At 32.1% G+C, this 13,738-nt stretch overlaps 1 protein-coding gene across 6 annotated transcripts in view; it reads left to right on the forward strand.

The window, feature by feature from the left end:
• LOC111062852 (alpha-1,3-mannosyl-glycoprotein 4-beta-N-acetylglucosaminyltransferase B-like) overlaps positions 1-13,738 on the forward strand; it is a 30,177-nt gene that overhangs the window by 4,695 nt on the left and 11,744 nt on the right. For 3 of the 6 annotated variants that reach the window (XM_039431141.1, XM_039431145.1, XM_039431144.1), the window contains 6 exons: positions 4,312-4,433; positions 6,035-6,376; positions 8,838-8,971; positions 9,518-9,564; positions 10,423-10,739; positions 11,941-12,071. In XM_039431141.1, coding sequence (XP_039287075.1) covers positions 4,312-4,433; positions 6,035-6,376; positions 8,838-8,971; positions 9,518-9,564; positions 10,423-10,739; positions 11,941-12,071 — 1,093 coding nt within the window. Of the gene's footprint in view, positions 1-2,829; positions 3,110-4,311; positions 4,434-6,034; positions 6,377-8,837; positions 8,972-9,517; positions 9,565-10,422; positions 10,740-11,940; positions 12,072-13,738 lie in introns of those variants that run through there. The other 3 variants (XM_039431143.1, XM_039431146.1, XM_039431147.1) reach the window with 3 other exon arrangements.

A 13,738-nucleotide genomic window follows, 5' to 3' on the forward strand; every position in this document is an offset into this window, starting at 1 on the left:
AATATCGTTCAATGTCTCACTAAATTTTCTACAAGTGTTCACAGACATGCGCATTTGGTTCATCAACTGGCTAAATTACAAACAGAGTATAATCACAAAGTAGAAGATTCTTCTTCTTCTCTGTGGTATACAAATTCAAATTCCATACAAAAAAAACAGATTACATTGTAATACAGAGCATGTTTTACTGGAATACCCCTACAAGACTATTCGTCTGAGTGTATATAAAGTGGATGACAACTACAGAATAAAAGTAGAAGAAGTGCAAGTCCTACGTCAGCAATTGGAGGCTTTGATGAACGATTCCCCAACTAAAGGTTTGAGCGAAACTCAAACAAATTCGAAGACAGTTTCACATAATGTGACAAACTTAAAGCCCTTTCAAGAGAACCCCATAGATTCCTCCGAAATGATGCGACTGCCCAGTGGCTATGACTTCTTGCCTCATCTACTTCATTTGGAACACTACTTCATTTGTTTACAATAATTCTGTGAGATGTAGTAGGCCTATTGAAGAAATAATATCAAATAATGATCAAATGATATGATTGAAGTCAAATCTGCCAATTCCATCTGCTACAATGATATTGTACAGTATAAGGATTTTCTTAGTTTATATTTTCTATGTCAATTTTGCTATGAAGCATTTGTATATCGATTATAATGTTACTGGGTGACTGGAGAGAAATCTCTTAGAGAGAAAACAATTCAAAAATGTTTATAATGTATTCATGTTTTCTTTATAGAGGTACTACGATTATTGAAATTGAATAAAAATCATCCAATACCCTATTATTTGAAAATGATTCTCATGAGTGTATGAATACATGTTATGCATCTGCCTCTTTTCTGTTTCTATTGTCTCTTTTCTGTTTAAGGCTACTTGTAATATAAATAGAAATACAAATCTCAGTACACTTTTTGAATTACTTCATCACAAAATTTTAAAACCCTCCGTCGGGGTTATTTTATTTATAGTTGTGATAAAATAATTCAAAAAGGGTACTGAAATTTGTATTTCTATTCATGTTATACATCATTTGAATATAAAAGGATACTGGATGATTTCTATTTTACTTCAATATCATTATAAAACTATTCTATAAATTATTTCACCTTTTGAGTTCTAAAAACTTGAAATAAAACGACTGTAAATATTATTTTGATGTTTTTGAATTCTAATATTCTCTGTTCTAATTTTAAGTCGAGATAAATAGACTATTACTTGCCTGTTGTTCGTTTATGCCCAATTTCTATTGAACGATAATTACAAAAAAACTGTTCATCTATCTACGAGTATATTTATTATTGATGAGTAAATTTGTGATAATAAATATGTTTTGTAAGTTAGGGTACATCGTGAGTAGAATTCCCTGTTTCAATCATCAGCTATAGAGAAATTTTATGGAACTAAAATTGTAGAAGAAGGTTTTTAGAATATTTTCTTCCATAAAACTGTTGAATATCTTGAACGGTTTTTGAAATACAATTAGCAAAACCCTAGACAATTTTGCTGCCATCTTTTTTGAGGTGCTTGCCTGTGATTTGGACTTATCATTATCGCGTTTCTCATAATGATGGACCTAACTATAAAATTGAGACATCTTCCACCCGAAAATGACCACGGAATGCCTTCATGACATTATTGCGCCCGGACTAATACAGATAGAAACGAAAAAAATCTTGTGTGGCACTCACACGACTTTCCTTGCCGTTATGAAAATTGATCACCTGACGCTAGTGTTCACGCGCATCTCAAGTCTACTATTCAAAGATCCAAGACAGCTGGTGACAGGACAATAACGCTGGATACACACGAGATCTGCTATCTCTTCATAGTGAATGATTTAATAAAATCAACAGTTGCCGAACAGTTTGCAATTGAATAATCATATTTTCTGAAATTTCAAGCTTATTTTCAATTTTAGGTGAAAATGTTACTGAACATTAATTGTAGAGATTTTTATGCTGAATCTTTTCCACTTGAATTTTTTTGTTCAAATTGTATCTGAAGCCTGATAATTGGGAATCTAAAATCAAACTTTGCATAGATGGGGCGGAGCTCCTGAAATTTTTACAGATATGGGACTTGTGGCAGTTGATATATAGCTTATCAATGACTATTTTAGGTATAAATTTGATAAAAATCGTTGGAGCCGTTTTCGAGAAAATCGCGAAAACCCCTGTTTTTGACAACATTATCGCCATTTTAGCCGCCATCTTGAATTGCATTTGATCGAAATTGTTCGTGTCGGATCCTTATAGGCTAGTGTAAGGACCATAAGTTCCAAATTTTAAGTCATTTCGTTAATTGGGAGATGAGATATTGTGTACAGACGCACATACACTCATACACACACACATACAGACCAATACCCAAAAACCACTTTTTTGGACTCAGGGGACCTTGAAACGTTTAGAAATTTAGAAATTGGGGTACCTTAATTTTTTTCGGAAAGCAACATTTTCCTTACCTATGGTAATAGGGCAAGGAAGGTAAAAGCATCAGCATGAGCACTGACAGTAAATACCATCACCATCATCTGATAATAAATCAACTTTTTTCGCCTCAGTTTACATCGCTACTTAAATAAACTACAGTACCTCCGGCGCGGTAATTATGATTGTAATTACCTACCATTGTAAGCTATCAATTTGGTGTCAAATCAATCAATAAATTATCATCAAATAGCGTTCAGATTGGCTGATTAGATCACGTATTAGATATGTAGCAAATTATACTGACAAGACTAAAACAAAAATAAATTTTAACTTACTTGTTACCCATGTCATTCTAGTAAGTTATCTCATTTTAAATTATAATGAACCAGCGATGTGAAGCAAGTGCGTACGTTATCGAGCGATACTGCTCAAGCTAATTTAAATATACATCATCCAATCATTCAGCATTTTTGGATCACGATTCATGTACCTAATAAGAAAAACGTCTAATGCTTCAAGAATATGAGTTAAGATTGTAATAGAATATTTTTAGTGGTGTTGTAATTTTAGAGTAAGATTTTCTCCTAGTGTTAGTATTCGTTATTATTTGTGGAGAGTAATTTCTAAAGTGCAAAAAGACCTACCGTACCTGCTTGCTTTAGGAAAGGTAAGTTTCGAGTATTTTATTCAATTTTTTACATTGTACCCTAAAACTTATTTCATCTAGAATTTAAGTTGAAAATGAAAGATTTCCAATTCATTACCGTATGTTATTTTGACCGTCAGAAAATATTACATTTAGGGAATAATACCGGTAGCAGAAAGCGGACACACCATAATAATTTTCCCTCATTGATAAAAATTGATTATATCGAATGGGTCTTAATTGGGCAGGTGAAATAATATCAATTTTATATTTCAAATCGAATAAAAAGTAGAATAAAGGAACCTCTCCGCCTCTAGATCTCTCCACTAAAATAGTAATGTATGTTTTATACAGAGTGCCATCAATATGTATGCCATTCAACAAGTTGGAGACTGTTGTAGATAATTATAATACTGTAACTTTCAAGATAATTGATTGGTCAAATACTCCACCTTTTGACGTAGAAATGAATTTTAACCCCTCATCAGGGGGTGACTTAGGGGTTGTAACTCGAATATTTTAAATGTAAACATCCATTGTGTGGTACATCATTTTAAAGGCCTTTTTGAAACAAGAAAGATGGCATCAATAAAAATGTTCTATGATATGTGTATCCATAATGGCGGCTTATTGAAGTTTCAGTTTTTGAGGAAATGAGGGGTTGTAACTCAAATATTTAGAATGTTAACACCCATTGTGTGATACATAATTTTAAAGGCCTTTTCAAACGAGAAAGATGTTATCAAACAATTTATTCTATGATACTTTTATCCAAAATGGCGGTTAATTGAACTTTATCAATTATTTCTTTGAAAACTACAACTCCAATCAGCTGCCATTTTGGATAAAAGTATCTTAGGAAATTTTTATCGATGCCATCTTTCTTGTTTTAAAAAGGCCTTTGAAATGATGTACCTACCACACAATGGGTGTTTACATTTAAAATATTCGAGTTACAACCCCTGATGAGGGGTTGAAATTCAGTTGTACGTCAAAAAGTAGAGTATTTTATCAATAACTAACTTATCCTGAAAGTTACAGTATTATATCTACAATAGTCTCCAATTTATTGAAGGGTTCCCATACATAAGACTCACTCTTTAGAGTATATTGTAACTGGAAAAATCTTGAACCAGCAGCGTCTGTGTGCCATTTCGTACTTTTTAATATTATATGGTAGTTTTTTGTTACTTATATTATGACGAAAAAAATTGTCATTACAGTGAGATGAACTTGTTCAGGACCCTATGCTTCCTGCCATTTACTCATAGACAACAAGCCCTTCTGTGTGGGTTCTTGGTCGCCTTTGTAACATGCAGTCTTATCACTCTTTCATCAAGACTAGGTCAGTTCAAGAATAATTTATAATTAGGTATAAATTCAGTTTACTCTATTGTAGCCTACATAAATTTTGTTAATCACTTTGAAGCTTAAATAATCTAGGTATTCATTCAAATGTTTGTTTAGAAATAATTGGGCTATAAAATAATAATAATATGGTGTGACCTGGCTGGCTATATACAGAATGTTTCAGAAGTAGGCTAGTGTCGAACATTTTTGGGTATTGTTCCTGGATGATAGGAGACTTAAAAATAATGTTGTATTTAAAGTTTCCAAAACTCAGCGGTTATCCTTATAGCTGCCATTTTGTTTTTTTCACTCAAGAATTTTTATCTAAATTTTTTATAAAATTTAGAAAATAAAATGAAAAAATTTCGATGTGAATTTTCAAAATGGCGGCCATTTTAAATTTTTGACGGCAAATGTCACGAAAACCGTTCACTTTACAGAAAATTTAAAAGAGACAAAAAGTTAGAAAATTTTATCAAGATTTCAAGGATACCTTACTTATAAAGATTGGTCAGAGAATAACAGAGAAATTAATTCTTTTCGTATTGCATGACCACTTTCCACCATTATTTTAAACATCAATATTAAATTTTCAATTCAAATTGTATTTGAGATGAAGCTTTGAAACTCGGTATGGCTCCATATGGCCATCCAGCTGATTTTACAATGTTTTTCAGATGATCTTGTTTGTTCATGATCATGCATGCAGTACAAAAATAATCAATATTTCTCTGTTATTCTCCGACCAATCTTTATAAATAAGGTATCCTTGGAATCTTGATAACATTTTCTAACTTTTTGTCTTCTGTAAATATTTTGTAAAGTGAACGGTTTTCGTGAAATTTGCCGTCAAAAACTTTAAATGGCCGCTATTTTGAAAATTTTTCATTTTATTTTTTAAAGTTGAGTTTTCATAGTATTAATAATATTCATACCAAATTTCAGATCAATACATCATTTCGTTCTTGAGATAAAAATTTTCAAGTAAAAAAAAACAAAATGGCAGCTATAAGGATAACCGCTGAGTTTTGGACACTTAAAATACGGTATAAAATTTGTAGTCTCCTATCATCCAGGAACAATACCCTAAAATGTTCGACACTACTTCTGAAACACGCTGTATCAGGTCTTTGGGTCGCACCTTATATCAATTTCATGGCCTCTGCCTTGGATCTATGTAATGACTGTGTTCAGTAGTAATATGAAATCAAATATTAAATAATAAACCATGAACGTGAATAGAAAATACTCCATAAACGATGATATAATAAGTTTATACATTTATGTATATAAATCTGATTTTATTAATGCTAGGCCTACTTGATATTTTTTCAAACGATACAAACATGTAGAATTTATTGTAAGTTGCGGATCAGGGTGTTGGATTTTGGAGTAGGTTTGAAAATATTTCTTATGTTACAAAACTATTTGGATGGAGGCGTGAACAGACCGATATTGTTGAATATTGGCATGGGTTGACAGTTATTGTTTCCCATTCCACTGGTGAACAAGGAGGGGTATTGTTATTCTCCCTCGACCGTTCCATGGCGCCATTGAGATAGGTTTTACCCGTGGATTTTGCTAATGATGTTACAGATATGTGTCAGGAAATGGTCCTGATCCAACAACTACATGAATTACAAACACAGGTCATACAACTGAATGATAACTATATTAAAAAAGAAGAAGAGTTGAAAGTCCTTAGGCAGCATTTGGACAGGTTGCTCAACAAATCTTCAACTGCAGACTTGACCAAGATTCGTACCAGTTTAAAGACAGTTTCACAAGATGTTACAAACTTGAATCCCATTAAAGATACCCTCATAGATTCCTCTGATACGATGGAGCTGTCCAGTGGCTACAACTTCTCATCTCATCCACTTCTCAGTCCGTCCAGCATCAAGCCAGCTTTCATCATGTCTAAAGGGCGGACAGGAGGTGAGAAAATTTATATGTTGTCTATGATTTAATTTGTAGAGTGAATGTTTTGAACTTTTCCATAATTGAAGAGACTCTAGATATTGTCAAAAAATTCACTTTATTTATAAAAATATAAATTGGATTTATATTTAAAAATAAAGTGGATGTTTTTTCGACAATCTCAAGTCTTTTCAATTCATTTATTATATTATAATATATCGATACTATCTATACCTATATATCATAGTGTTTTTGGTGAGATATAGGTATCGATATTATTTATTCATAATGAAAACTCAAACATGTAATCAAATAATTATCACGAATCTATTTGCAGAAAAACATGAACATGTTTCGACACCTATTACTGATTTTGTCTTCAACAATACAATGCATTGAAATACGGTAGTTGGCCAATTTCTCTGTACTGCATACAAATACAATGAGCAAACGACTCAAGCCGAACCACTTTCTGGTAAAGCTGTAACTACATGGTCGCATTTATCATTATGTGATATATATTAAATTGTAATCACCATGAACATCTGGTTTGAATTTGGTTGTTTATTGCTAAAATTGTATTTTGTAACCGTCTGTCAATCTGTGACATGCTGTTAGTAAATAAATTAGATGATGGATCGTTATACGAGACAACTTTCTCATTATTTTTCTAAAAATCGTTATGTAGCCTACGGTACACATATTTGCATTTTTTAGTGTTGGTATATAGTACCTACTATTCCATGTTTGTAGCCTGATGTATTATATATGTTCATACATACTTTTATTTATTTATTCAATCATTCAGAATTATACAACTTGCAGAAAATTACTTTTTCCAACCTATGATACATAGTAGGTCTATATCAACACATTCGATTTGTTCTAAACTAATATCACAAATATCAGGCTGCTCTTAATGAGTACTACCATAGAGAAACGATAGCATGAGTAGATATTCCATGGTATAGGGTGTTTATGTCGCAACTTTTACTGTTATCCCAAGCCTATAGTTAACGTGGTTCTTTCCTATGCAGCAGTGTGACGCTGGTAGTCTCTCAAATTGTGCCGTTCATACACTATCACAACAAAACAGTAGAAATTGACAATAATCGACAGTAATAGGCTTGAGATAACAGTAAAAGTTGCGACATAAACTCCCTATACCATAGGATATCTACTTACGCTATTGTTTCTCTATGGTACTACGTACCTTAGCATTCAAGGACCATATAATTCCGAATAATCTATTATTCCAGAGTAGCCCAACATTGGGCCTACATACTCTTTCTCGTTTTGATTAGGAATGTCTTAGTAGGCCTACCTACTATAAAGATAAACAGTCATTTTCAGGTAACTTCAAATGCTCACAATACTAAAACCGCGTTTACACAAAAGTTATTAACAAAATGTTAATAGCTTAATGCCTTTAGATTCTATTAGATTGAAAGGAACTTGACAAACACATAATGATCATCACGTGTATGATAAGTTATGTTTAATCTAATAGAACCTATAAGGCATTATTATTAACATTTGGTTAATAACGTTTCTGGACTGAAAAGTGGACTCAAATCTATTCAAGTGGATAGATAGCATAACCTATCACTTTTCATAACTTGTATTTTATTATTATACTTCTAGAAAGTCGCCTTTGTAAAATAAAAATAAATAAAAATAAAAAATAAAATAGATGCTCACAATAATTCTTAAGCTGCGTTTACACCGGAGTTAATAACACGAGTTATTAACAAAAAGTTATTAACTTGACTGAATCGTCAAAAATTTCTCTTGACAAAAGTTAATAACTCATGTTTCTAACAGAAAATTCCTTGTTATTAACAAAATCTTGTTATCAATATAATTGACTTCCATATGATTTCATTGAACGAGACTATTCATATATAACAGCCGGAATAAAAAGCAAAAAATTGTCTTCAAATTTGAATTGAAACATGTGTGTGATCATTAAAATAATGATCTTCATCTGATCTAATGTAAATAAATTATAATGCGTTTACACCAAAGTTTAAAACAAAAGTTTTCAACATAAGTTAATAACATTCTCTTTTGGCTGCTAGTTTTGTTATCAACAAAAATTAATAACTTTGTCTTCAGCTGTAGTTATTAGGGAACAGCTGTATTTGTAGGGTAGGGATGCTGGGCGAGCGGGTTGTGAAGAAGATGATAGTAACCTGTTATTAACAAAAGTTACCGACTCTCGATGGATAACATAAATCTTGTTAATAACAAGGAATTTTATGTTGAAAACACGAGTTATCAAGAGAATTTTTTCAAGAGAATTTTTTGTCGATTCAGTCAAGTTGACAACTTTTTATTAATAGCTCATGTTATCAACTCCGTTGTAAACGCAACTCAACATGATGTTATTAACTTTTGTTATTAACATCAGTTGATGAAAAAATGTTAAAAACTTGTGTTATTAACTCCGGTGTAAACGCAGCTTTATCCTTTTCAGTTTCAGTTGCATTGGGTGTACCGACAGTCAAACGTGAAAATCAAACATACGTCCTTGCCACGTTGCAAAATTTATTAGATGGCATGTCTCAAGAAGAAAAAGATGATACTATTATTATTGTGTTCATAGCTGAGGTCAGTATTAAGGATTCTAAAGTAAAATAAGGGCTACTCCTTCAAGTGAATACTGAGTGAATTCAATTTTATAATGATACATTCATTTTGTAGCTTAACTTGTAGAATATCTAGTTCTAGGCCTATCACTTTTCTATGACTTTGGGCATGTGAAGTTAACAGGTTATTGAATCTAGGTCTTCTACAGTTTATCAGCAGTTACCTACTTAACAGATTATCATCTTTATTTTCATCAAATTAGCAACCTGAAATAGTTGTAACTAAAAAACTTTCAATATTAAGGTTTCATTTGAAAATCTGAGTTCTGTTTACATAGGCTTATGTGAAAAAATTATTACGCTAGGCCTTCTATATTCTGTATATGTTGATTACAGGGGTTTCAAGCCTCCCTAATTGTTTTTGACTTCTTGCAAAATAATGATTCTTTATTCATGGAGTAAGCAAATAATAATTATTCATTTTTCAGTTGATGATATTGTTTTGAATCTATTTTAGGTAAACTTTGTTAAGCATGATTTCCTTATATTGAATAATTTAATTTTTCAGACTATTAAGGACTATATTCTTCAAATAGCAAATAGCATAAAGAAAGAGTAAGTTTGGAAATTGACTGATTACATCAATTCTGGTTTAGTATAAGGATATGAGTTTATGATGATTGGAAAAACTGAAACCGTTTTGCTAGTTTTGTCAATTATTATGATTCGATTGACTCTTGACTTATTTTTGAATTTATAAAAAGTAAAATCATTGGTACCATAGGTTGACAATTTTAAAGACATTAGACAAGATCAACATCGCTTCTCTATATCTCTATATCGAGTGGATCAGATGCTGGCTTTATGATTCAGAGGCCCGGGTTCAAATCCCAGCCCGGGCAAGATATTTATCTTGGGCCACTCCCGTGTTTCGGATGGACACGTTAAGCCGTCGGTCCCGGCTGCCTAAAAAGCAGTCGTTAGGTCATGTCAGAGGCCCTGAAATTGATCAGTTGCGACCTGAAAACTCTGACACCAGACCTGAGCCAGCCAGGTCACTCGATATTATTATTATCTCTATAATAATAAATTATGAAGAAGCAAGATTCTATAGTAGATACAGAAGGGTTTCTATTTTCAAAAATACAGTATTAAGAGATGACATTTTTTCTAAATTTATTGTGAAGTGTGGGGTTCATTGCTGTAAATCGTCTTTTCTTGTTAGTCTAGTCAAAAGTGTACCAGAAACAAAGGCTCAGTAGGCTCAAAAGTGTAGGCTCAGTATAATACATATGGTAGGTAGGTACTATTTATTTCATGATAAGTTCTGAATTTGAAAAAGTAATTCAATATACACGAATTAATGTAAATTTCCAGTATGATTGGTGTTGCCGTAAAGATGAAGAGTTATTTTTGTGCCAAGTTTGAATCATCAATCGATTCTTCAATTGTAGCTTCTAGTGTTTTTTGCAGCTTCAAATCACACTCAGATTCGGGACTAATAGAAGTGATATCTCCTGCTGCGTCCTTCTACCCCGATCTTTCCAAACTCGATTCAAATATTTATAACGATACCAAAGATCGATATCGCTGGCGCACCAAGCAAAACCTGGATTACGCCTACCTCATGATGTACTCATATTCCAAATCCAAGTACTATGTCCAACTGGAGGACGATATTCTTGCAAAGCCTAATTTTATAACGACTATGATAGAAACCGCACAGGAGGAGACAGCTAGAGCAGCAGAGTCATGGGTTTTGCTAGACTTCTGCAAATTGGGGTTCATCGGTGAGTTTTCATTTAATTTTTAATAATAATAGGTTTCCAGACATGCTTATTGTAGAATCATACATACGCAATTATCCATATATTTGATCTACTGTGCACGGTAGGCCTAATATTAATCTGAAAAGAGAAAACAGGAGTGATTCTTATAATTTCTTATTTTCATCATCATATAGTTTGATTTCTCGTAACACTATAAAACAATAGTGAAAAGATAGCATAAGAAGATATCCATGGTATAGGGCGTTTGTTTTTTAAATTTCAATGTTAACTCAAGTTCTAGGCCTACTCATAGTTCTAGTATTTCTTTTTTGTGATGCTATGTGACACTGGTACTACTTTCTCATACTGTGCCTTTCTTACACTCTAACTCGGCCACAACAGTAGGTAATAATAAACAGCAGTCGACAGTAGTAATCGGCTTGAGTTGACAAAAAATCGGCTTAAAATTTGGAACATAGAAGACCGATCACCTATACCCTGGGATATCTTCTTATGCTATATTTTCTCTATGATGAAACGTAGGCTGCTATAGACATTTTTCTTTAATACAAGGTAAATAGTTGAGAGTCCATGAACAGATCTTTGCTTACAACCTACTCCAGTTTAAGGACTGGTACTGGATTGCAAGTAATATTTAAGCATATTACTTTATACATATATATTCTTTATGTACTTAATACATAATAGTACTTAATACACTTCCTGTAAACTTTTTTCTATTTAAAACTCTATTTTGGTAAAACCTTCCCGCCGTAAAATAGAATTTTTTTCTTAATTGAATATCACTGTTACTAGTACTAGGACTAACGATCAGTTTATTTCTATCCTAAATTAAAACTTCAAGTCATTTTACAAGAATAGTCTTGTAATAGCTTCTCCTTGTTTTAAATAAGCTCATTCATAATAACTGCACTAAATATAGATATGGTAATTTTTTCCACTTTCACTAAGCACTCATGGAGGTTTGCACCAGATCTAAAATAGAATGAGATGAGAACCCTTCTGTTTTGAATATTAATAAAAATAGATTTGATTAGATTAGATTAATAATGTGAAAGATTGATTGTTTGGATTTGAAGATTTCAATTGATATTGTCGACCGATTACTGTTATAACTAACAACAGAATGCGTTATACTCTTTGGAGTAGTTCGGTACCTGGGCATCCAATGGAGATTGATAGCAAAATAATGTTTTCGCAGGTAAATTATTCAATTCGGAAGATTTGCCACCATTTGCTCAATTCTTATTGAAGAACCACACCTCAAAGCCTGTTGATTGGTTACTACAGGATTTCATATCCACCCGGGTTTGTCCCTTGGAAGAAGACCATGTACGTTTTTTTTTATTCATTTATTAATTTATATTTTTCACAAAGAAGCACTGATTAGATAACATTTTAATAGTCCAAAATAGGGTTATGACCTCCACTTTACTAAAATTTAGTATAATATAAACGTATAGGTATAACGTTTGTAGTGATTATCACACATTAAATATTTGCTCCTAGATTTCATAAACGGTATTTCAATAAAAAAATATGTTAAGAAAATTTAATACATAGCTGTATATGAGAGTTTTTAAGTGAAAAAGAAGGAGAGAATATAAAATTGTATAGGTTTTGTAGAGGTCAACTACATTTTATATACGAAAAAGCTGTAAATAACAAATAGTGAGTAGGTTTTTGATTCTGTATTCAAATTTTTCAAATAAGTGCAATATTTCGTAAGTTTTTAATTTATTGTGATACATTCTGTGATTTATTTGGAGTATAAAATCAACCTTCAAAATTCAAAATTTTAAATCATCATTCCTGGACCGAAAATCAAGTGACGAAGCAGTGTGAGATTACATAACCTTATCTTTTGGACAACATTAACATTTTATCAAAATTTTTGGAGAGAAATAGTACAGGCTCAGCCTAGTTTTTCCTCCAATGTCATAATTGTATTATGATTATTTTATTTTATACAATAATAATGAATAAATGAAATGAAATATACACCAGCTTATTTTCCTATTTATATTGTACTAGCAGGGCACCCGTGCTTCGCTACGGGAATTAAAAGATAAAATTATTTTTGTGAAACATTTATAATCCAAATCCTACCAAAATTGTTATAATCGTTTTTGAGATTAGCCCACAACTTCACATGAAAATTATTAAGTCAAATCATTCAAATAATTAATTGATGTGTTGGAAGTGTTCTGTAGAAGAGTAGTCTAATTGCAGCGAATTTTGTAGGATATGGGGCGGGGCTTTAGAGTCGCCCTCAACTTTATTCATTGGCAATTAATATTCCCCGTTGACAGTTATCAAATTAGTAGTGATCATGTTATTTTTGCTTTGGCAATTGAAGATTAAATTCCAAATTAGGTTGATTCGGAATTTGATGACTCTGGTATCCATGGATCTCTTGCTTATTCTGGAATTTTTGGCATAGCCTGTCGCTTACTTTTCGTTCCACTAATCCAAAAGTGTAAAAGCAGCCAATCCACTGATTCTTTCTTTCATGGAAGTCCATTCATAATATAATAGTATAACATTTATTGTGGCTGATTTCACATGTCCTAAACTCTACAATCATAAATATTAAAGTGGGATAATTTTAATGTGAATTTGCATAAATCTGAATAGAGTTTATTCAATCACTTTGATTATTGATTACCATTATATGGTATCTTTCTTCGATCTTAGCTTGAAACCAAAAGCTTGGGGATGAAAATTTAGATGTAAACTAACGCATGTAACTCATTTTAATTTCTATCTAAATTGACAACTTTAGAATTTACTTGTGATCTATCAATACCAATAGGTTTGTCTTGTGCTGTAATAACATCATGAAAGGAAAAAAGAGCAGCTGATGGAATATTATGTCTTTTTCGATCTACTTTTTAGCTGATTTTGAAACATGAAAATATCAGGCCCGGTAGCTATCATCCGTTCTCTTTCTGAACCTATTCTTCCAGATGTTCCATGAATACTGCAATGTTTTAAAA

Source organism: Nilaparvata lugens, chromosome 6 (genome assembly GCF_014356525.2).
Source record: "Nilaparvata lugens isolate BPH chromosome 6, ASM1435652v1, whole genome shotgun sequence".
NCBI lineage: Eukaryota > Metazoa > Arthropoda > Insecta > Hemiptera > Delphacidae > Nilaparvata > Nilaparvata lugens.